The sequence below is a fragment of the Platichthys flesus genome, chromosome 19 (assembly GCF_949316205.1).
Source record: "Platichthys flesus chromosome 19, fPlaFle2.1, whole genome shotgun sequence".
Taxonomy (NCBI): Eukaryota; Metazoa; Chordata; class Actinopteri; order Pleuronectiformes; family Pleuronectidae; genus Platichthys; species Platichthys flesus.
In genome coordinates this window covers 4,315,162-4,341,185 of record NC_084963.1, presented here as the reverse complement: position 1 = coordinate 4,341,185, position 26,024 = coordinate 4,315,162, and the positions used below count along the sequence as shown (strand labels likewise).

At 44.0% G+C, this 26,024-nt stretch overlaps 1 protein-coding gene across 1 annotated transcript; it reads right to left on the bottom strand.

The window, feature by feature from the left end:
- Positions 1 to 1,501: 1,501 nt before the first annotated feature.
- Positions 1,502 to 25,578, bottom strand: arrdc1b (arrestin domain containing 1b). The gene is made up of 8 exons (XM_062412834.1): positions 25,304 to 25,578; positions 10,412 to 10,522; positions 7,089 to 7,139; positions 5,318 to 5,472; positions 4,841 to 5,023; positions 4,547 to 4,723; positions 3,963 to 4,422; positions 1,502 to 3,752 (listed from the first exon to the last, which is right to left on the bottom strand). The coding sequence occupies exons 1-8, from the start codon at positions 25,419 to 25,421 to the stop codon at positions 3,688 to 3,690; spliced, it is 1,320 nt and encodes a 439-aa protein (XP_062268818.1). The 5' UTR covers positions 25,422 to 25,578; the 3' UTR covers positions 1,502 to 3,687.
- Positions 25,579 to 26,024: the final 446 nt, after the last annotated feature.

The window sequence follows — 26,024 nt, the reverse complement described above, 5'->3', positions numbered from 1 at the left end:
TTTTGCTTGTGGGGATTTATCGAGCCAATATCAATTTATGATGCCAGATTATTTCAGATGTGTTTAAAATAATTTGCCATGTGTTAAACGTAAAGTTTTTAGAGTATCCCCCCAGAAGGACAGTGGATTTGTAGGTGAGTGAGTAGTACAGGACATTGTCTCTAATCATCAGGCCTCAGTGGTCTCACAACTGAAAGTGAAAATGTGCTCCATTGTTTTCCTGACAATAAAAACGCTGCAAAGCAATTCTCAGCAGCTCATCGCCCACCTGTTGCTCTGTGTGATATTCTGCTGCCTCCCTCTGCTGGAAGATTCACCTCCTTACATGCCGGAGTCCAAACTGTTGACAGCAGATTGGGGGTTTGCAGCACATTGAACAGTTTAAAGTTACAAATGCCTAAAAGTAATTTTGCTGATATATACAGAGACTGATATTTGCCACCATTCGATCCTATAAAAGCTCCATAAGGTTGTTATACATCAGAGCTGTGTGGAGCCACATCTTTTCAACAGCAGGCCCTCATCAGGATATAATTCACTAATGCCCCCTTTGTTCCACTTGCTGACATTTGTGCATTTTATTCACCGCCACACAAACACTGTAAACCCTCATTTGCATGATGCCAAATAATCTGGATGGGATGTTTATGTCCCTGGAGCCAGTTTGTGATGTGGTTGTGCTGCGCGCTGCAGTTTGTCTCAGCAGATGTTACCGCCTGAGTCAGATCCCCACAAGTGCCTTGTTCACTTGTGCAAAGAAAGTAAACCACAAGTGTACACGGTCAGGGTGTCATCGTATAAACCGTGATTTCAATTCAAACCAAAAATATTTATATGACACAATCTGTTTGCGTATAAATTCCCTGAGCCCCACCTGAAAGTATCTGAACCTTTGAAAACCGGTGGCTGACATCTTTAAATAACGTATGTATTGTGTATGTATACTACCTTAGTTACTATAGACATTGTGTTTCTCAGTACTAATTTATATGTATTATATTATATTCATACTAATATGATAATAAGAGTGGACTGGCAGGTAAACACTTACACACTTCTATCTATCTATCATCAACAAACACATTTTCATTATCATTATTTCTTTTATTCTTATTCTGTACAGTAAAACTTTGATTCTGCACTGAGAGTTGAAATATTACATTTACTGATCAAGGTGCTGACATTATATCATCTGCATACTGCACCTGTAAACAGTTTACAAGTAGAAAAATACAAAAACCAGACACCACTCATCAACATGTGTGACGAGGAGAGAGAGAGAATGAAAAACAAACAACTGATCAAATGGGGCTTCACACTGTAAAGCTTTTGAACCTTCTGGTGGAGAGGAAATCTACAGAATTAGAAATGATTTAAAAGAATAATAAAAGGCAACGTGAACTTAAACTTCAGGGAACCAGGCGGTTGCTGAAGCGTCCTTGGAGATGAGAGGAATTGCACATTTTCTAAAACAACAATAATAATACTAATACTAGTAAAAGTGTGTTTAAAAGCTACATTTGTTTACATCAAGTGCACTTCGCACAGTCCACAGGAGAGAGTATCACAGGCTCCTGTAGGGGGCGATGAACGTTCACAGTGTTTAAGGCATGCATTCAGAATAATGTCCAGCCACAACACTATTGTTAAAATCAAATTTGTGGAGATTTCACATTAAGAACACGTGGCAACATGATCTTTAGTCAAGAGAGAAAAAAAAAAACGTGATATCGTACTTATGTGTGGTGGAATACGACAAACACACCAGCGGACACACAAACATTCAGTCTTAATTGTGCTTACGGTTTTCAGTGGCATTAGTTTCCCACAGGAAAGCAAAGAGTGGGTGTTGGTCTTGGCCTGATAAAAATAAGGATATTTTCTGTAATGAATATATAAATTAGACAAATTAAGGTCAAATCCAATATAAAACACAAATAATGAGCGGTTATTTATGACATATGACCAAACATTGTATATGTGCAAAGCAGAAAGTTTTCTTGATGAATTAATTTGGACAATGGTGACACCATAAAAATCATAAAATGACATTTGAATTCAAATGAATTAAAGCAACACTATGAAACACTTTTTGAGCTTTAAACAGCAGCTTGGTTTAGTTTCAGCCCCTATGTGTGACTGCAGGGGGCGCTGTGACATAGTGTTGCTGTAAAACTAAAATCATGCAGGTAAAGAAAGAAATTACTTTACCAAAAAATGAAACACAGAAATCTATTTGAACTGTTGAGTTTGAGTCAAAACACACACACAGTCAAGTGAGTTCAGATATTCAGACACACACACATATACAGTAGAAGTGCACATTCACAGAAATTCACACACTCGGGGCGACAGTAAGTGCAGCGTCGTGCACATGTACGTTTATCATCTGCACCGATGTTCATCTCAGAGGATTCTCTCTTCTTCTCATTGATCTGCACCAAAAGAAAGTCCAGGCAACACAGAGAGAAACAATCTGTGGCCTCACAGGACTGAAACAAGGATGCACAACAACTGAATCACTTCTAAAAACTAAATACTCTGTATTTGCCAGCTCTGCTCAACAGACAGTTGCAAGCAACAAAAATGTATATTTATACAACCGACGTCAGATGGTGCGTTGAAGACTCAGGTTTCTTGGTTTGCACGGCTCATCATTGCTTCTGGACCAAGATGAGAGGAAAGCGTTTACCAGCTGTGGCCACACGAGGGCAGAGGAGTCCTGCTGCAGGGACATGAGCCTCAACTGTCCCCAGAATACAAAACTGCTCTTAAAGCAAAACCTCTCAGTTACGAGTCGACACAGGGTGGCAGCACACTGCTATATAATCAGAATCATATCAATCATAATATTATACACCTTTTTTTTAAAGTTATTTATTACTTCCTCTCCTGGTTTGAATTTTACATGTTCTCAACATAATAATTAACAATATATTCATTCATGCATTCATGTCAATAAAGCAATCAAATAGACAAATGTATTTTGAATATTTTTACTGCTATCCGTGTTTAAAGTTACACAACTGAGAGGTTTTACCTAAGACGTTATTTCCCTATGAGTAGGATTTGAAAGATGAAAGATGAAAGGTCCAACACATGGGAGATCTGATTGGTTTGACACACAGACCACGAGCTGTGGCTGTGAGCTCTCCTCTTGACATCCAGCATGAAGACACCTCAGCCTCGCTCACGGTGAGGACACACACATGGACGAGCAATGGGCAAAAGTAACAAGTGCACAACTAGAAGGACAGCACAAACACTAAAAAGGCTAACGCCGGGTCTTGTCATGGACCCCAATCATTTCCAAGGCATCACAGATGCAAGGATTCACTGATGACCAGATAAAAAGGAGGAGACAACATGTCCAGCCCCTGAATCCTCGAGACGCTGCGCGACAATCCAAAACCTGTCTTTTAGGCACAGTGATAAGTCACCTGACTCAACCTGCAGGGACAGGAGGGGAAATTAAAGTTCTTATACTCAATACAAGATATGATCCCTTTTTTAATTATTAGAGGAAAAAGAAGGATAAAAAAAATCTTTGGGGCGTTGGAGAAGGGGATGGGGGGGTATACCGTCCATCCTCTTTCACCCAGAGTGTCTGATTGTTCTGATTGGTCGACAGGCAAGTGCAGACAGATGGGGGTGGGTGTGTTCACGAGGCTTCATCGCCTGCTTCTCCTACTGGCGGCTGGTGAAGCTGGATTCTGCGCTGCTGCAGCTTTCCTCGTAACTGGGTGGAGGCTCTGAAACACAGAGGCGTACACTGGTCAGTAAAACTGGAGTCAAAGTCCAGTGTTTCTTATTGATTACCTAAAATGAGGACATATCACAGCACCATGACATAACAAGCTTATCAGTTTTTAAAGTCGTTAAATTGACGACAACTTGATGTAGTCGGCTGTTACACTGATAAACTGTGTATGACTGTGTGTGAGGTCATGTGGATGACTCACCATGAGGGTAGTCCCAGCTGCTGTACTCTGGAGGGAGAATGAGCGAACAGGAAGTGGGGACAGGGGTCACGTCTCCCTCGGTGAAGTAAGGTATGGTGGCGCCGGTGGACACGCAGAACATTTGAGCCGACATGTCGGGCCGCCTGTGGCCGGGAGGCAGCGCTGCACCTGGTGCGTGGCCGAAGGCGCCGGGCGACATGGTGACCGGCTGACCGGAGGAATCCTGCTGAGAGTGGCTCTTGGTCGGGATCTCCTCGCTGGCCATGCCCGCGGCACACAACCCCTCATCTGGCTCGGCCGGTGGGGCACTGGGTGTGACCCCTGCTGCACCGGGTGCGTTGGCCCCGCCGCCGCAGCGGTTTGGAGTGGAGGGAATGGTCCTCGATGGAGAAAGGTTCACAGCAATGTTGCCGATGTAGATGGGCAGAGTGACGACTGCGTCGGGAGACTTCAGCGACACCTGTAACAAGGAAGCATACGCCTGAATTAGGTTATTATTCAAGTGTTATATCATTCAGGTAGATCCTGCCTAAAAGGATAATCACAAACACTTTTAATACAACAATGGACACGCGTTCTCTGACCTGTATGAAATACTCAATGTCTATGAGGCTGCAGCCTGCGAGCACCGACTGAGGAAGAGGAGGGACAATGATCTGCTCCCGCCACTCGGCGTGTTTTCCTGCCTTCACTCCGGCGCCCTCCACCTCTGCGATGGTCCGCAGGTCAAACAAAGGCCGCTTGGTCTTATAGGTCACTTTCTGGTGTGAGAGAAATGCAGACGTGACTATGAACATCTTATCGAATAATGTTTACAGTCTTCTTACTTCCACAAAGAAGGTATTGTTTTCATTTTGGTTTGACAATCCGGTGTGTACCTGTATGAGGCTGGCCAGTACACATCCCGTGTCCTTCCCAGACTTGTTGTGGATTTCAGTTGCTAGCTTGATGACCTGCCCGGGGATGTAGCCCCTCAGGTCGCTGCGGGCTTTCAGCATCAGGGTCCCCGTCTTCACCAGCAGGTAGCTGAATTTCTTTGTGGTCACAGCGTAGCTCAATTGCTGCAGAGACAGAGTCACAGGATAAATGTTTGCTTGTGCATTGTTCAGCAGGTTTCACTAGCAGGCGTTGTGCTGGTAATCTATTCCTGCACTTCTCCGGAGAATCAGGAAACTGGCAGCCATGACGAGAAGAGCGAGAATGATAAGTGAGCAATGCAGCAGAGAGAAGGGTAAAATTTATCTGGAGCCTTTTCTGGCGTGAAGTTGAATAAGACGGACGGACGATCAAATAAAGAGAAGTATTAAATCATACCTCACGTCTCGAGATTAGGTTTAAAAACATCAAGCACTTACTTCAATGTTTGGCACCTCATTGAGGTTCAGCAGGTTGAGCAGGTAGAAGGGTTTCTGGGCTTTGTAGTCCTTAGAGAAGCGGGGGGTGTCGATGGCGGCCCGCACGCGGTAATTAATCTTCCCAAATGGTCCCTCGAAGGAAGTCGGGGCAGCGACTGAAGAGAGGGAGGAGAAGAAGACATCATTATCTTATGTTTCAACCCAGGATGTTTTGTTTGTCAGCAGGAAAACACATTTCCACAGAACTCGTTGGAAGGATGCTCTCTATTATAGTCCCATTAGTGGGATGAGGAAAGGGCTAGAATAAAAGTGTTGTCCATGAGGGCCTCTTTCAGAGTTGTTAAGACGTAGGCAGCCTTTCAGACAACACACATCTCGTCCACGACAAGTAACACAATTTTGTTTTGCACTCACTTTGTTTAGGAAAAACCCCGGAGAGAGATACGATCTGACACTGTGATCGGTACAAACAATCTGAGTTAAAATCACCAAACAAATACAGGGTCATTAAAGGGTTGTCTAACTAAAAGCCCAGCAGCTCTGTGGCATCACATCTGCTGTCAATAAGAATTAACCAGGAGAGGCTGGATGTTGTTGTTGTGCTGCAGACATCTTGGCAGCAGACGCCGGGCCGACGCTCCCTGGAGACACAGCAGACTGAGCAGCTTGTGGCTGAGTCTGGTGAAGCCCGACGCAGACAAATAACCTCCCTCTGACTTTTCCAGCCGCTATCAAATGTCAAGACCCTGACGTCATTTCAACAGGCAGCTAATTCCTGCTTTTAGGAACCATTGGAAACACTTGTTGATGTGCAGATCTAAAGATGTCGAGACACTTACGATAAACTGAGCTGAATTTGTTTTAAGTGTCACTCTTTCGAGATGATGTTTCTGATTTACTTCAGGGCCCTGTGAACAGTCACGAGTCAGTCACTGCTGTTAATCAAGACCCTGAGCCTTGTCTTTAAGAGCTAAAAAAAGAAAGGGAATACTTAATGTAAATTAACTCAGCTTCAGCAGAGGAATGCGTTCCCCTTCTTATTGAATTTCTTTTAACGGCGGAATAATAAAGTCAGGTTGACTCTCTGGACGTGTAAACTGGACTTCAGTGATAATAATGTGAGTGTGTCTGCTGCACCAGCAGGGGTCAGTAGGCGACACCTCTCTCCTGAGTCAATTATCACAACATGGTAGTCAACAGTGCCCCTGTGCTGAGGCTCCCAGCTCTGACAGAGGAGGGGGGACAAGCATGGGTGCATGAAGAGCAATTAAACAGTGACTGCACAACAGGAGAGAGGACTATAAATAACCTGAACCACCCTTTGCTTCAGCCCACGCCTGAGAGAGCACAAGATAACAGACGCTGCACTGGGTGTGTGTGTGTGTGTGTGTGTGTGTGTCTTTGCGCCCTCCCAGGTGGCATGTGTGTTCAGCTGATCATATGATTGGCACGGTTGTGGTTTCGCAGCGTCAGGAAACCGTCACTTGTGCACATTGAGGACGTTTCTGTGAACAAATGGCTTCAGATATCAAATCTTTGTCCTGATTGTTTGAACTGTATTGCAACACAATGACTCGTCACACACTTTCACACAACTGAGTGTCTGCTTTGTGTCGGAGACAAAGGGCGGCGATCAGAACAGGTTATCAGACCCGCATGCTCCTCCTGTTGACGTCTCATATGGACTTTTGATAAAGCAGGTCAACGAGAAAAACAATTACGGGAATGGAGGGCGGGGCTTCGACATGGAGGAAGCAGCACTTGCACTCACCTGGAATAAGAAACTGGAACGGGAAACTGTGTTCGCCTGCCGCCAGAGTCCCTGTAACAGAGGCAGGTTAATCAGTGACCCAGTGGAATGAGAAGGAATGTCATGATCAATCAAACAGTTTTGTGTGTTCATGTGATGACACGTGTCTTGGTAAACAGGAGATGACCTGGAGAGGCATCCAGCCTGTGGAGCTCACCCATTTCCCACTGGGATGGAGTTTCTGAGAGGAACAGGCGTTGCCGTTTAAAGGCAGCCAGGACAAGATTTCTTTGGAAGGGCGGACAAAACTTTGCAACCGAAACCGGGTCATGACGAGAGAGTGATAAAGCTCGGGTGTGTGAGGGTCAACACACGAAGCTGGAGCTTTTCCCAGCAAAGTTAATCAGTGATTTACAATCAGCAGCGATCAAACCCCGAGATTGAGGGCGGGCCTCTGCTCTGTTACAATTCACAGACACATCTGGTTTCATTCTACATTTTTCACATCGTTAACAAAGACTTAAAACCCCTGTCTAACTTCTCTGTGCCCCAAAGACCAAAGAGAGTAACAAGCTCAACCAATCATGAGTCACTATAAAGTTTGTTCCATGTCCCATCGACTAACATGGAGGAGGCGGAGTTTAAGACCTATACTGCCGCCAGCCATCAGGCTTCACTTTTGTCGTCCATCTCATTTTACAGTCTTTCTTCAACACACATTTGCTGCTCCAATGAAATTTGAAAAAAAACGCTTTCATACTTGTTTACTTCTCAAGGTCGATTAAATTGGATAACAGTAACATAAGGAGCCAATCAGCATCTCAGTTTCCCTGAGAGCACCTTGAGAAAACCAGGTTAATAATTCTCAAGTGAGCCGACAGCTCGACTAAATTGTTCCACAAAGCGACATGTCTCCTCTCATTAGGGACGGGCACACAGCAGTTTCCGTTAGTCTCAGGTTCCTGAGGGGAAGTGCTCAGACTGTGTGTGTGTGAGTGTGAGTGTGTGTGTGTGTGTGTGTGTGTGTGTTTGTGTTTGTGTTAATTTGCATCATGTTTACATTTGGTGGAAGGATTCGTGCTCTGAAGCAGTGCAGGTGCGACAGACACTTTATATTATACACTCCTCTGAGTGTGGTGCTGAGCAGCTGCTAGAGATACACAGAGGAAAAAACCTCTCTCGATGAAGGAGGAACAATAAAAGGAGGGTCAGGTTACGTTATAGGTTTTATAGGCCAAGCTGTTGAATGAATAATGTGACATATGAGAACTCTTGAAAAGTCAAACGGTCTAAATATAAAGCTGTGGGTTGCTAAAACAAGTCTTCATCAGAGCCACAGTAACAGTGCAGCAGAGGGGGGGGTGAAGAGTGGACTCTGTGGACTCTGACATCACTGCTCTTCACTCCTCCAACTGTCAAGCAGCCGTGGTATAGCTTATTATCAGTCAGCCACAGACAGCGTGGCTCGCTTTGTGTGTGTGTGTGTGTGTGTGTGTGTGTGTGTGTGGTGGTCTTCCATCACCCTTCCTCTCTCTCTGTCTCTCCCCGTGTTGCTCGGCCCGCGGGGGCCAGAGAGAGAGCAAACCCATTTTCGGAAGACAATGGGATATGGAAAAATGTCAGAGATAAATGGGAACCGCAGAGGGAGGGTGTGTAATGAATTATTTACAGGGAGTGGTCCTGGTGTTTTACACTAGGTTCTGTCTGTGTATTATGAACGTGCTGAGGTGTTTAACGAGTTTTACTGTTGCTTCAAAGACTTCAACATCCATAAACCCTCATTTCTATAACTAATAGGTTTTGTAGACCAGTCAGCCCTGGATCGTAGGCTGACTGTTTTTTATTCATAACACAAATTTTGAAGACAAGCAGCTGAACAGTGCCTGCGATTCAGTATTAATACTTAACTGTTATTTTGAGAAATAAAAAACTTTTCTTCTCATTCAACAAACAAATATCAAACTCCATCCAATATCTAATGAACTGTGAATTTAGTTAATTAGAAATATGAATCTCTGCCTTTTTTTCTTTAGTTATTTCTAAAGTTAGTTTACCTTACTTACTTTTCTCTGAGTCACTTCTCACTGTCTATTCTCTCTCCTCTCGTCTGTCCACTACAGATTTACAGATAAATAAGTACCTCCCACCAGTGTTTAGGATGTAAACTGATGTATATTGCACATGTTGAGGAACAGAGTTAAATATTAAATTGCCTTGCTGCGTTTTAACCAGCAAGGATTTAATGCTCCGAAGACCACCGGCAAGTTCCACAGTGCGATTTTGCATTTACAGCAGATTTCATGCACACACAGCACATTTCAACATCTGGCTGAGGGGCGGTCTCACGCAACACATACAAAAGATGGAAGATCCCACTCACAACAAAAGGGTCGTGTAAGCTCTGGTTTCCACAGGAGAGCCGGGGCCTCAGAGCAGCAGGGCGGAATGATACCCAGCCCGGAGCACGTCCGACGCCTTCATCGGACGCTGCTGGACACTGATAACCACGTCGAGCTCAGAGAGGTGGCGTGCAGACGGGGAGGTGGACACATCCCGACAGGGGACGGTTACTCTGACTGAATGAGGTTTTTAAATCCTCACTACAAGGGCTTTATAAAATCTGCTGCTGCCATTGAGAGATTAAGCCTGAATGCTGCAGCTGATTTCCCATAAACCAGATGAGGAGTGAGGCAGGAGCGTTCACTCATGTTACACGGATCGCTGCTGAGAGGGCTGTGGAGGTTCTGACCTCAGTGCTCGCAGATAAGAGAGAGTAAACTGATCCTTTTGTATAAATGTACATGCAGGATGTCAGCAGAGAACCTGCACAGTCACATGCGTGTGTGCTGTGCTGTTAAAGGACCATGCATCTGTTTTTACAGGTCTATAAACTGCATGTTTTCCTTTAGCTTCCAGGCGGCCATTGGTTTCCCTTCTGGATTAATAAAGCTGCTTTTAGAGATGCACTTAACTTGGACATGTTCCTGCTCATGTCTGAGTCAATTGCTCCAAACATTGGACCGAGTTTTTCCTGTCAGCCCCCCTCGGTAAAATGTCGGCCCAAATATCTCAGGATGAAAAACATGAGACGCCGAACAAGAACAACAAATTGAGAAGATGACAAGATTCAATAGCTTTTGGTGATTCTGGCCAGAAAAATACAAATGGGAAAATGTACAGACCCAATATTTCTGACATTTCTGGGAGTTCATACCTGAAAACAAAACGCAGAAGACTATTTTAATGTTTCCACGAATAAAGAGCTACCTGGAACGGTGAACCAAAACATGAGGTGATTCAGAGTAACACTAAAAATAAATCCATTAGGATTCTGCTGCTGTCACCTTTGTCAGCAACAGACAATGTGCTGCTGAAGTACTGCTCCTCCATGCTCCAAGAGGGCTCGTTCATTTTGTTGGAGATCCCACACGAGCCCTGACAGTTCACCTTGATGGCTGAAATAAGAGCAGAGAAAGAAAAACAAGATGTCAAGTTCAGGATCAGTAAGACATTCCTAACATTAAAAAACACACGGGGCTGCAGGTATAGATTAGTGTGCACATTAGTTTCTTCATATAATCTATTTCTGTTTTTGATGCACACTTGCACAAATTACTCAAATCGGGGTATATGACATTTGTGAATTATCGTATGCAACAACAGGTGCTTTCATAATCTTAAGGAAGTATCACTATCACTAATGTGATGGATATGAAACGCTCCGTGATGCTGACATCACAAAACCTACGGTAAACGTTGGCAGAGCTTCTTAATCGAAAGCAGCTCGGGAAAAACCCAGACTGGCAGCTCAAAAAACTCAGAGAGAAGTCTCACTAAATCCTAATGGGCCCCTGTCAACAATCAGAGGTGAGGAGGAGGATGTTTACCAATGGGCTGCACTGAAGCCCAAGAAGTTAAAGAGGTTGAAGACGTGGAAGATTCAGGTTTGACTGGTTTGGACGATGATGAGGAAACAGGGAAAGCTAAAGTCATATCAAGATTCAGTCCCTTTCACAATAGAAGTCTTCTCGCCAGGAGAACGGAGTGAGATCAGCAAACGTGAGCAGTGGAAAGAGATCTTCAGGCCTGCAGTATGACCACAGCCTGACTCTCTCTCTCTTTATCTCTTCATCACACAACCCATACTCTCTCTATCCCTCTGTTTATCCATCTGAGAGGAAATTAAAAACCCTCTGATAATGCACACACATACAAACACACCCACACACATCATACCAGTGACAGTAAGCGGAGGATTAAACTGACACAGCCTCTGAATTATCTCAGTCATCAGACAGACAGACAGACAGACAGACAAGCAGACAGAGAGGACTATATATTTTTTTCAATCTTATTTATCAGAACCAGAATCGAACATCTCAAATGCACGAGTGAATATTTCTAAATCTTTAGGCCTCTTGCCTTCATGTGATAGCGGATGGAGACGGAAAGAAATAATGTCATTTAGCAGTATTGCTCATTGATTCGTGAAATTTCCTACAAAACTCTATTACAATGCCAGAAATTCACCTATTGTTATACTCTCCACGTCTGCAGGGGTCCACTAAGGTGCAACCAACTGTTCACATGCTCCAAAATGACTCCAAGATGTCTAGAAAGTGGATTGATAGGAGCTACGTGTCCATGGTGTCCACAGCAGGAAGCCAAGTGAAAGATGTCGACTTGTCCTGACATTAACAAAACCCTGCACGGCAGTTTTTCCAGTAATACAGAGCAGGTCATCGACTAACCAGCGCTCCTCCAGTCTGAATGACAACTTGTCCTTGAGTAAAACACTGAACCCTGAAGCCATGCATGAGTGTGTCTGTGTGTGTAGGAATGTACCAGAGTGGCTAATAAGACTAGAAAAGCATTATATAGATACAGACAATTCGCTACTCAAAAAAAACACAACACACAATCTGATGTAAAAAATATCCTGCTACAGTCTGTGTTTAACCAATCACAGCTCATACCAATGCAGGATCCTGTGACCCTGTGCTGGCATCACACACACGCCCACCCAAACACACACACACACACAAACACAGACACACATTTCCTCAGAGCGGCAGATGGCAGCTCTCTCCACACCAGCAGGACCGTTGGCACAGTTTTTCGGGAAGAGGGAGGGACCTCTTCAGTAAAAACAAAAACTAAAAATCTCTGCAGCTCAATGTCCATTTATTCGGCCATTAATTACACCGTGCAATCTGCTCCTTTGGCCATCTGCCTCATTCGGGGGGGAGAATAAAACCTCCATCCTCCACATCAACACGACCCGCGAGCTTTCTGCAGGCATCACAGAGCAGAGAAGGAAGAGAGAGAGAGACTGTGATGTGATATGTCTGTTGTGGTAAAGCGAGGAGCTTGGCCCATGAGGTCAGTGCAGGAATAATCTGTTAATATCCAGCAGCAGCGGCAGGAAGAGTGGCAGCGGCAGAGCTGAATAGAGTATAGTTGCGTAAGAGAACGGCTTCTCTGGAAGAGAGACCGGCTGTCTGTGTCTGAATAACGGCCGAGCCCCTCCACACAGCATGGAGCCAGATGGATCAGGAGTGGTAATGATGTGTTTCAAGAGATCCTCATCCACACAGGCAGGAAATCTGTCACCAACAGTTCAAACCTAAATTGAACCTGGTTTTTGGTTTGTACAAAAACCTCTTGATTTTGTATGGTTAAATCTTAAAACCTGTGTGAACCTATCATGTCAGAAATCATTTTTTTTAACCAAGCTTCATGTCTTTGATATGTTATAATGACATATCAAAAATTGCTGTTTGAGATATTTAATTATATCTCAAACAGCAATTGAAAGAAGCTCTTCACCAAATTCATAAATGTACAAACTAGAATATTAATGCAAACCCAACCCCGCTGAGATTTGGTTCATTTACTGAGGCTGACAACTTCCAACTTGCCCTCGCACCAGCAGCGATGGATTCACACCTGGGAACTGCCAGCACAGGAATCTACAGCAGGGGCCAGTTTTCCACAGAACAAACCACAGCCCGAGGCAAACTGACACTGAGGCGAGGGAGAAAAGCCTGCAGCGGAGCGTGCTCTGACTCAGCAGCTGTCTGGATTTGTTACCAACACACTGGAGTCGGTCCAGGTCCTCTCCATGGTTCAATGGGAGTGTGGTGTAGGCGGAGAGGAGCCTGGTGCTACTACTCATTGTGTTTAGCGAGCTAGACGGGCTGGGCCGACAGATCCAGGAGATGTCAGCAGCGATAGCGTTTTGAGAGCTGGCTGCCTCAACACGACTGTTGCGTTTCGGTTCTCTGTGGTGAGATGAGCGATGGTGGGTCGTGGAGGAAGTCTCTGGCAGTTGAAGGTGTGGTTCTGGTGAGTCAGGTGATTCGCTCACAAGGGTGAACTCGGATAAATCTGTTTCAAACACACACCCTGGTTTTATTGCACTTGGCACAAACAGACTGAGCAGGGGAAACCACAAACCTGTCGTTTCGACCTCATCTGTTGATCATGTAAATCAGGAATCATGTATTATCATGCTTATACCTGGGCTATGATTGAAACTCTGCACTATACTGGTGCTTATACAATAACTTATTTCAGTAGCTACTCTGATGGAATCATACTTTACGTTGAGAAATATGAACATATTTTTCTACAAACCTCTTTTTCCAAATTAAACCCGAAATTTGACCATAAAAATCGGTTTATCCAACAGTTATTTTTTACAACTACTGACAACCAACAGTCCTTAAAAGCTCAAATCAAACATTTTATGTACTATAAAATGCAATTGTAACCAAAGCAACAAATTCTCACTTTTCACAAACTGGAACCACCAAATATTCTGCAATAACGGATTATTGAAAAAGTAGAATCACAAAATAATAATAAATAATAATAATAACATAAAATATTTATTCAAAAGTTTCATTTACAGCAGGTAGCTTAACTGTGAGCATGAAGCAAACACAGTAAATACTGCAGCTACAGTTATCTACCAAAAACATATACCTGTGAGTAATACATGAGGGTCAAGAGAAGATAAGAATACAATTGATTTAAACCCTTGGGGAAATTCCAGTAGTGAGTCACTGAAAACACATTACACCAACGATTAAATAGAAGTAATTAAATCATAAAAGGAGTCACACTGATACAAAATATCGTAACAAAAAACAACAGCTACACAGAAGTGCTGTAACGTCATGCAAAAATGTATAAAGCTATTCCTCTACTGTGTCCTCATTATGCCTTTAAGAATACTTTGTTGTTATTTCTTTTTGTCAAGTCACTGAGGACAATTTCTTCCTTCACTGTCTCCGTTCCACTTACCCCAGAAAATGTGTCATTTACACAAAACTGGTGTTTGCTCTTTTCCGAACATGGATGTGTTTATTTACAGAAAAAAATGTTTACACTCTACACATGGATACAAACAAAACGCAGACTAAGAGCAAATGTTTAACCATGAGGCTGAAGATGTGCCTGCGGGGTGAAACCATGAAGTCAGAGTTTACTGCCTGTTGCATCACTTCATGGGAAAAAAGGAGTCGCCTTTGGAAGCACAGATTTTTTTCCCCCCACTGATTTCTCCTGAGTCTAATTTCAGGTGATGGTCTGAAGTGAGTTTGAGGTCAAAGATCAAAGCCGAGCAGGAGACAATTCTCTGGCTCACAGCAGATGGGAAAAAAACACATCTTTACAACAATTTGGATTTCACGAGTTTGCTCAGGAAAAGGCCGTTTGAACGACTTGAATAGATCAACATTCCTCACATGCACTGAAAAGGCTCCTCTGACGTCATTTAAATACATTCCTGCATAATGAGGTACGGACACGTCCAGGGCAGTGTCAGTGGGATAAGTCCGGGTGGTCGACACAAACCACAAACCACAAAACCTGACCTAACAAAATCTAACTGACGTGGAAATTATGATGCCAATGAAGGCACCTAAGTTAAGTTAAGTTAGTTTGTCAATGTTCCTTTCCTCTAGTGTGTTGTTTACGTCTCCTAAATACTGAAGTTCCTGAAATACCTCAGTAATTCGGTCAACACTTCCAATTGGCTGAGACGCCCCCATAACAGAGCCAGGTTAAAAAACAGGGGCTGGTATTTCCAAAACGTGCTGACCAATCACAACAGAGGAGGCTGCCTGGCCAATCAGAGCAGAGACTGGGCTTTAAGAGTCTTAAAGAGACAGGAGCTAAAACAAAGACAGAGGCTGAAAAGAGGAGCAGCAGCAATGGACAGTACAAGGAAAGTGATGCGTTTCCAGCATATAAACATATAACAATAGTGGTGAATGACATGACAGGAAAATACACTGAGAACATTTCTAAAACCCTTTGTAAAAATGATTCCTCATTTCTTCCTCAAACCCCAGAGGTCCGAGCCTTTGCCCCCCGTGCCAAAGGACAGCCGAGTAATCCGAGGCGACGCTTACTACCTTCATTAAATCTTTAAGTGCTGCAAACAATTAGTCCCTCTCACTTTTCCAGCGTGTCCCCTTATCCTCTTTCCACTACCTCCCTGTGAGACATGTCAAACACGGCCACCTGATCTTTCGATCTATTACTCCTGACTGGAGTGACTGTAAGGGAATCCCCTGCAGGACAGAACAGAGGGCGGGCTGTTCGCTCAGACATGTCCTAGGTAACCTCTCTGTCGGGTCGGCAGCAGACAGAAACAGTGCACTGAGACTAAAGCCACAGCAACTAGAGATGGAATTTCTGGTTTAATGAGGCTAGCCTTGAATAAACCAGGTTATTGATACAGTCAACAATTCAAATCAACTATATTAAGTGACTATATTATATGATATTCTACTATGATCTGCTCATCAAGTCCTATTCTTAAGTTTTTGTGTTGTTAACCGAAATGCAACCATGAATTGACATATAGAGCAGAGGTGGAAAATAGGGTATACCCTTTATTTTAGACTATATATAAAGATGGAAAACGTGTGTCCACTTTCTCCTGTTGCACAAAGAGAAGCCAAAATATAACGGATACAAGCGCTGCCATTTTGCGTTTTTCATGTCATTTGGAGGCGGAGTCAGAACCCATTCCATCCATGGTTTGACACACAAAACAAACAGCCAATGATAATGAGAATAGCGCCGCACCGAACCATGCATATGGCTGGAATAGAGTTATAGCCACGTCAGGTTAGGTCGACGCACGCAAGACAAAATGTAGGAATAGCAGCCGGTACACACACGTGTACATTTTTGGTCTCCTGCAGCCGTGCACACCAGAACATCAGGAGTGGGAAATAAAAGAGGATGTTATTTTGGCTATTTAAAGTCCAACAAGAAGCAGAACAGCAAAAACTGAAAATTGTGAAAGCCCGTTCCCACAAAGAGGTAATACCAATCATCTTTTTTACCATCCATGGCATAAATAGTGATTTGATTTATATCTTGATATCAACTAATATGACTTTTTCCATATCGCCCAGCTCTACACACAACTTATCTACAAGCATTACATCATTAACCGGCTGAAGGACTCTTCCACCAACCCTGTGGTTTCTGTCAAGCTTTAAAACCATTGATCGCTTGATGCTGTTTAGTGTTTGCATGCATTTTAAGTGTATAAACATCTGCATGAACAGTACACACAAATCCTTGCAAACGTAGTGTGTGTAAGAAGCTTATCCTTGCCGAAGTTACATCATAAATCAATCAGCAGATGTGTGATGTGTAATCCCTCCCTCCTCTGCAATCTGTCTTTCAGGACAACAGAAACATTACCAGTTGGTAATGCAGCTGCTAAATATAAATAATCATTTGATTCTCCAGATAGTTTCTTGTGTTTCATTGTCTTGACGCAATTACAATGATTGAACACGGCCTCTTCCCGGGCTGGGATGACTTTCGATGGTATCTATGTCAGCAGTGACCTACATTTTAGCACTGGCCTCTTCCTCATAGCAATCAGCAGCGTCCTCGGTTGACCTGATCTCATTTGACTGGTTTGAAACAAAGGGGTTTGGTTTGGAACTCATGTTGAATCGGGTTACAGCTTTAAAAAAACATTAAAAAAGAAAATTTAAAGGACCTAAGAAAGAAGGAAACCATCAGAAAGTGCGAGACAGAACTAGACGGCACTGTTAGTCATCTCAGCTGAGACAGTTGAGATCTGACTGTTATGAATCATAGACCAAAGTTCAGCAAGTGTCAGCAATTGTCTTTGCCTTTCACATGTAACAAATGCAGAAGTAGATTGTCCAGGGTCAGAACAACAGGACAGTCTCCAGAGAGGGTGAGGTAAGAGGTGGTGTCTAGGTGGAGCATGCAGGAGGCAGGAAACAACGTAGATGGCTGAAATCATGTTTTCACAGAATAGAACATCAGCACCGACATCTGCCCTCGTCAAAAACTCTCAAATCTCGTTCCTGTCATTGGGCCCTGAAGTGCATGAAAGTGAACTGCATGCTCACATGAGTCAACACCCCCCCCCCCCCCTCCCCCCCTTGCTCCCAAAACAAACTCAATATAACTCTTTGGGAAACACTGTTTGTGTTGTACCTCCGGCACAGTTATATTTACACTGCTCCACACATGTTTGATCAGTCATTTAGAATCAGCTGACGCCCGACTGAGACACTCTGGCCTCGGTCACCCCCCTGAATGAAACTGTCGCAGTTAAATCCCAGCTGACTGAACAATGCTGGTGTGTCTGAGCGGCTACAATGGCTCTTCTTGCTGTATCTGCAGCTGCAACAGCGGCACATGACGACCCACGGTATCTGACTCATTAGTACCATCCACTGACTTGGGCTGCCGGTGTAATTAGTGACTGTTTGGAACACATGGTCCATTATTAGGAGCTAAACTTAGCAGAGAAGCAACTCGCTGTCGCTGCGGTTGTTCTGGAGAAGGCCGACATGGAGCGGTGTTAAAACTGACAAAATAAACTACCTTTACTTTTTAGGTGAAGTGATTGAATGTTTTACAGCCACTCTCTAATTCATATAAAAGTCAAAATATACATGTGCAGCCAAAAATTATCTATCTTGAGTTTCCTTCTTTTCAGGCCCAGCTGACAACTTTCTCACAAGAACAACCTCCTGTCTGCAAACTGCTTCTGCTCTTTTTACCGCACAGGAAGTGAGACAGTGCTTTAAAGCGGGTGGAGTTGGGGTGTGTGCCCATCAGGAGGAGTGACTGGGACTTCAAAAGACAGGGGGGGGGGGGGGGGGGGGTGGATGGATAAGTTCAAGGGGAGCCGGAGCAGCTGGTGCGAAGATTTCCATTTGATTCACAGTTTCTATGGGCACGGTGGAGACTGATGACGTACACACGTGGATCGATGCCACCAGCCCCACCACAATGAAACACAGCAGAGAGAATGAAGTCGCTTTGAGTCAGACTGAGTCGTCACGTGTCACGGTCCTCATGTCAGGACAAAAGACACCAAAAGTCAGAGGGAATGAAAAAGAAACCTTCCTCTTCCTTTTCCAGAGAATTTATTCATTCGCTCAAGTCTTTTTTTTTAACTAGCACGTCTCAGTAAAATCTAATTAAACAGACAAAGAAGAAGAAGAATGCTGAAAGACAACGGTGGATTTTTGCCCTGTCACATTAGAGTCAGATGAGAGTGGGTGTTTCATTGTCGTTAAAGGAGCTTATCAGAAACACTACTAGCTGAAGCTCCATCTTAAACAATACACGTTTGTCATATTCCTCAGTCTACAGAATATACTACAAATCACTGTAGGGCCTGGTGTGTGAACCTTTGTCCTAATAGTCAGGAAGCAGCTCCTGTGGATTCCTGTCTCTACCCCATCGAGGCAGAGACGTGAGGATGTACTCGTGCCCCCGGAGTCTAGACGCTCGCAGTGAAACCTCAGCCTGCAGGGACTTCTTTGTGAGCCAGAGAGAACAGACACTCATACACTGGATTCATTGATCTATTCTGTATCTATTTCAACCCCCAGCTTTCTCTGTGTAAACACAGCGTTTGATGAACAGATGAATCCAAAACAGTGATGAATATGCTGCTAATCTGGGCTGCAAGCGTCTTCCTGAAACCAAACCATCATCTCTAATGGTCATGTCTTTCAGCCTCGGCTTCACTACAGTCCCTGTGATTCAAATACCTATGCACTACTCAGTATATCTGTACATGCACAGTCCCTGCTCCTACCTGGACTGCATATCCAAGGTCAAACTGGTTGATAACACAGAATTAATCTCTCTCGTGAGATGACCCTGAGTCATTCATCACCGTGCCCGCATAGTTTCAAAAAACTGGGCTTCTATTGTTACTTCCTCGTGTGTAAAAGAGTGAATGTGGTGACGCTGCGGTGCAAAGACTTTCCACAAGGTAAAACACTTGTGACTAGTGCTAGTGATTTAACCAGACATTTTACCTCTGCTGAGGAGGTTATGTTTGTTTGGTTGTTGGCTGGATTTTGCAAAAAACTATTCAACAGATATCCATGAAGTTTTTTTTGAGAGGTCGGTAATGACCAGAGGTAAACCCATTCAATTTAAGTCTGGATCTAGGATTTCATTTTGAAAATATATGTTGATTTCTCAACATAACATAGTAATAGTAAAGTCCCTGAATTATGGCTACATCCACACTACTATGTTGTACAGTTGTCCAAACTGGAAAAACTAGACCTTTTTAGTTTTTATTAAAACTAAAGGCTACCACAGGTTCTCTTTCATGTTGGAAGAGGAGGCTGAGGTGAGACGAATTCAGCTGCAACATGTAACCTCACCACTAGATTCGACTCACTGAACTCTAAAGTTTTAGTTTTAAAACACACCACCACTGCGAGAGTTTCAAGGCTGCTAACACAGATAAGTAAGGACACACTGCTGACCCCATTTAAGATTTAAAACTCCGGAGGAAAACGACAATGTTTGCAGGCAACCACATTCACTTCCTGATTGATTCTTATCGTCATGACTCGACTTCCAGCGCTGGATTAGAAATGTTGAAAACTCTGTCAGTAACTGTCTCTATGAAGTGAACAACCCTAACCCTACAGGAAGGATACTCTTCACTAAAGACATACAGTATATGTGACTCTGTACCTAAATATAATGTTAAGGTTAAGCTAAGATAACCATTACAATCTCAGCAGTCACATTTCTTCCAGATGAGGGGACCCACACCTTCTTAACATTAAAAAGTTGAGAGGTTAATGGCTTTCATAGCACAGATAACCCACTGGTGACTGATTACACTCCCAGTCGCCCGTCTTATCTTGAGTTACACTTAATAAATTCTTTGCTGAACAGAGAGCAGCTCTGTGGATAAGTCAGGACTTGTCTGGGAAAGAACAACAGCCATGGAGGGCCACACTAAATTGTGGTGAAACCTTTAAAGTGAAACTAGGGGAACCAGGATGTGTTAGGATTATATTTACTGCCTACAACATCAGCACTTCACAAATCTCCAGATAAAAACTAATAACATAGTTCAAAGGTACAAAGTGTGTGTGTCAATGTGTGGGAGCGCTTACACACACTTGTGGCCAGCTTTATGTAGAGCTGAGGGACGACTACTCTTGTTTACATAAAGCTGTCGGTTTGTATTACCACAGATTATGATTGGGTTACAGTGAAGGTTTGTGCGTTTGCTGTTCTAAGCTACGATCCACTGCTGTAATCGAATATGCAAAAGAACAACACACCGACACGTCTTCGTTTACACTGCTGACAACCTAGATATGTTGTTTTAAACAGGAGGACTGAGGCTGTAAAGCGTCAGGGAGTCAGGTCAAGTGGACTCTCACCTGAGGAGACTAATTTCCTGTTTTAACTGCTGCTCCAAACCTCCAGGCTTGTTCAGTAAGACAAGCTGCTTTCAGAGATGCAGTCAAGTCTTAAATGTCCTGAAATCTTCTGAAGGGGCTGTACCTGAGGACGCAAATGTCTGAGTCGGTTCTCCAGAACGTTAAGTCCAGAAAACGTACAGAAAAAAATGTCTGGACAGTCTGAAAGCAGCTCTACGATCAGAGAGCTTCACATGTTGGAGCCTGGAGTAAACTGTCAATACAGAGATACAGAGGACATTCCCTAATGGTGTCCGACGTTTTGACCCCACTGTATGTCCCACATGAGATGAAATGACCCTACAAGCTGACAGACAGGGTCAACGCAGCAACGTCTCCTGTATCAAGTAACCATACATCATGCAAAGAGGCAGGAGGCCGACGGAGAAACAAGAGGAGGCTGAACAGAACAGACAGGTTGGCTACGCCCTGTATAACCTCCAATATATACCTCATCACCTTTAACACAAAGGGTAAGCCCTGCTTAGAAGTAGGTGTGTTTTTAATGAAGCCATAGCTGGAGGCAATATGTTTTCAGGTTGTCGGTCCGACTTTCCAGAAAGAGATATACCGGGTGCTTAGCTAGGAAACAGTTCATGTTTGACCCAAAGAGTTAAACATGAACTGACTAGAGGTCAAAAGTCAGAAGGGCATGATCGCCATGATTTCACAAAATAAGGTTTTGCCTATTTCAGTACCCATACAGATTCTTTAAAAATCGGATTACGTATTAAAGTATTATTTCAACAATATTGGCTCCATAATTCTGGCTGTTGCTGCTGCAAACGATGCACGATCATCAAATATGAACGTTATGTCTGGATACATGTAAGTGGCTGAATGTTCAATATTACTTGTAAGTAATGTGTGTAAGTGGCGTACTCGTTTCCTTTCATTCATGTGTTCATGGCTCTGCCCAAAGCTAATCAATACAGATGCTGTCTAATGCTCTCCATCATCAATAATACAGTGAGGCGGAAGATTCAGAAAACCTGGATCTGTTTGTTAATATCTGTCGGTGTTTATTACACCTTCCTACCTGGTAACTGTGAACACACCCAACTCCCACAGCAATGCAAATAAAGAAGAATTCATCCAGATCATTTGGAGCCACAACACAAACACACACTCACTCCACAGACCTAAAACAAATCCTGACTGTGCACTAAACATCCAATAATCAGTTTCCTGGACGGGAACATCCGCTGTCAGGACGAGGAGTGGGAACCGTAACTGAAGCAGGGAGAAAGGTTGATGATTAACTTTGTGCCTATCAGCTAATTTAAGCTCCACCGTGGCCCCACAGGTGTCAAATGTTTCCTGCTATGCTCGACTCTACAATCAGGATGGAAACAGTCACACGTGAACCTCATCAACTGCCTTCATCAGGCGTCCTTAATCAAATGAAAGCAGAAAATTGATTACACAAGGAAACCATTCACGGAAATAAAAGTCAGGCCGACTCCTCACAAGTCACAAAAACAGGAAATCCTGCCACCTGAACAAAGTCGACCTGCGCACACTTCCTCCCCGCTGCAGCGTGATTCAAGCCGTCTGATTGATGCAGTCATCGGCAGCCATGGTTAAGAGGGGTGTGTCACAGGGCACATAATGCAGCCTCAGCGTTTACAGCACATTAACGGATGCTCTTAAAGCCCGAGATGGAGCACAGGGCTCTTCGACTGCAGTAGAGGAGGAGTCATTAGAGGAAAAACTGAAAACTGAAAATTGATGAAAAACAAACACCACATCTACAGCTTCTGTTTTAACCTTTAGTTTCATTCAGGGGATGAAACGTACGTGAGAATATTCTGTGATACACAAACTGCCACTCCAGATGATGAATGAGAGAACGCTCCGATGCCCCACACACACTGTGCTCTGCACTCAACTGCATGCCAGTAAATTCACATTCATCATGGTTGAATAATCTAAACTCTCTTGTTGAGAGGAAGCCCTTTGTGGAAGTTTGACAGACAACGGATGAGACTCAAGGTCGTTGTGTTTTTATAGTTGTTTGTGTTTCTTTGAGCAAGATTACGCAAAACCTACTCAACTGATTTTCATGACAATTTGTGGTGGAACAGGTGGTGACAGAAGAAAGAACCAAGTGGTAACCAACCATTGGATTGCAAACTGCCATTTTGAACTCCAGTGATTGGCATTTTCACCAGCGCCATTTTGGTTATTTGAAACCAGAAGTAACCATATTTAGAGGACGAGCTGGGGAGGACACTCCACGCCGACTTACACCTGCACTCATTGAATGGTCCTAGCTGTCAATATCCATGTATCCACGTGAGAGCTGGAGCCATTTCCTAATAAACCTCTATAGAAACAGACCTCTTTGACAACCAGTGGAGTCGTCCTCTGGTCATCAGAGAGGGAATACAGGTTTCCAGCACTTCCGCATTGGCTTCACTTTCTAGATCCAGAGTCTGCGTCCATTTTTATGAACAGTCTATAGGAGGAAGATTTAGATTTTGGAGCAGATCTGGAAAAACAGACAGATCCAGGAGGTATTTTTCACTTTCTTTATCGCGGTTGAGGAATTTTCTCTCCGATTGCCATTCTCCTACCATGATGTTTTGAAACCGGTAAATTGGGTTTACTATAAAGGTAAAACCATCCCTGAGGCAGTGGAGGGTGAAGGGCAAGGCGTCTAGCCGAAACAGAATCTGAGAACTGAGAACACAGCGGTCTTCCACACTTTGCTGCAGGTGTGAAGTCTGACTCTTGTCACACATTACGATGAAACGAAAGTGAACAGACAGATTCTATCACCTCGTCGTCATTCCACAACTGTCAGCATCCCTGCTTTGATTCTTCGGATCAAAGCAGGGATGCTTTGATCCGGCTGTCTGGATGCTCTTCAATCCACCACGTGCCACAGCATCCAGGAATAATGGAATAATGCCCGGTATCAAGTGCAGACGGGCAACAGTCGTGTGACCTTACAGTGTAAAAGAGCTCAGCAGTAGCTCTGACCGCTGCAGCAACGCCATCTGCTCCAGGTCAGCCAGTGCATTATGACAAATGAATCACTCTGTGACACGACCACGTGGAACTGGGAATCCAAAACATTTCAATTTGGCCATGACAATATTCTTCTTCTGCTGTTTCACTCATGTAAAATGCATCGAAATGGGAAGCCGTCCCATTGTTGTGTCTGTGTTCTGCATTCCCTTCCTCTTCTTTTGAATTTTGAGCACTTCCCTATGACGCACTGATGATGAGACATGAACTCTTTAAATCCTTCTCCTTCCAACAGAAATCTCCCAAACAACAGGGCACTTTACAGCGGCGCTCTTTATTTACAGACCCAGTCAATTAACATACCTCCGAGCCAGACTCTCCTGGAAAAAGTGCTTTGGCTCAAGTTGACAGCAGACCCCCATTATCAGAGAAGAATCCCCACAAGGATCACTTTACACACAATGGATTCTTTGTGAGCATCCGTGGTAACCTCGGAGAGCCGCTCTCCACGACCTGCTTCTCCCAGCGTTACCGGCTAGTTCCAGGAGTTCCTCTGAGATGTTAGAGCAGGGCTGGACCACACAGCCCCAAACAAATATATCAAGATACATGTCGTGAGGCGATATCGGTAATTATCGCGATAAATAATAAACCTTATTATTCATTTTCAGATCTGAGGTTGATCAATTACTGTATGTGTTCTTCCACCTCCCTGTGCTCACCCTATTCATTTATGCAACATTCACCTTTTCATTACATTGTACTAATGTTGTTCTTTTATTGTTTTAATGTTGATTCATCTGTTTTGTCTGGATTTCTCATGATTTGCTAACTTTGCAATTATATTGTATCTCGCGAAGCACTTTGTAACTGTTTTATTATGACACATATAATTTTGAATTCATAACTTGAATCAGTATTTTACGTCATGATGTCTAAACTATGTTGTCATCATTATTATATTAATACTAATTATATTAATACTCAGTCCTGAGTTACAGTAAAAGGTTGAGATTCCCTTCCACACACACAACATACACAAGAAGGTCGTTATTTAAAAAAGGGAAATAAAGTCTCCTAACTCCTGTTGTTCTGCTTTTCAGGCCAAACAACATCCCGAACAGGTTCTCGGCTTCGTAGAACAAAACAATACATGGAAGCAACATGTTGTCGGAGGCAGGACGTGCGGCAGGATGTGGGTTTCTCCCCTCAGCGGCTGCCAGGCGGCACCGACCGGCTGAAATGGCACAAGAGCCGGGGAGCGCACAGCAGCGGGGACCGAAGACCCGGAGCCCCGCACCGGACAACATGTTTCCGGGTGGACCGGAGGAGAACCACCACCACCACTCGGTCCTCAGTCCGCCCGCGTGCTTCCTCACCCCGGAGGCGGAAAGTTTGTCCTCCCGGAGCCGCTCTGGATCTGCTAGAACCGCTCGACTCGCAGCCGGAACCGAACACCACACAACCAGCCGCCCCTCTCACCTTTGTACTGCAGCGTGTTGCTGGTCCGGATCTTCACGGTGCCGCCGATGGACTCCCCGGGGCCGTAGACCACCTTGTTGCCGCTGAACGTGATGTCAAATTCCTGGAGCTTCCCCATGACGCCGCCGCTCCGCCGCTGAGCCGCTGCGTCTCCGGCACAGAGGAGGCGACGCAGCGCACTCACCTGCTGCCGCGCGCTCCCGTGCACTCCACTGACGTCACTGTGGCTGTTGACTGGCAGGAGGGAGGGATCAGATCTGCGTGTTTTAGTTGGAAATCATATAACTCTTTATGGTATATGGTATTTGACTGTTATTAAGGTTGATTTGATGATACTAATAGTTGTGGACGAATATTTCCACAAACTTCCTCCAGAAATCTGTACCATTATTATTGTTTTTAATATTGTAGCTGTTAAAAGTGGTATTTATCTATTGATTTATCTATCTCAGTTCAGATCTCAGTTCTCTTGTACAGTTGTTCCTCGATGTTACGATGCACCCTCCTGGAAATGTTGTACATCAGGTTCAAAATGCATCTTTAATACTATATAGCTGAGGACCTATGTAGTATTAAAGAGGCATTTTGGTTCTAGAAGTTTCTCCCCAGAGATAGAGCAGGAAGTTAAAGTCTACACCATTTCCTGTCCAGCCTGGTGGAGATCTGCATTATGGAGCCAAACGTTTCATTCACAACACAATCTGAAGGGGACTAATTTGAG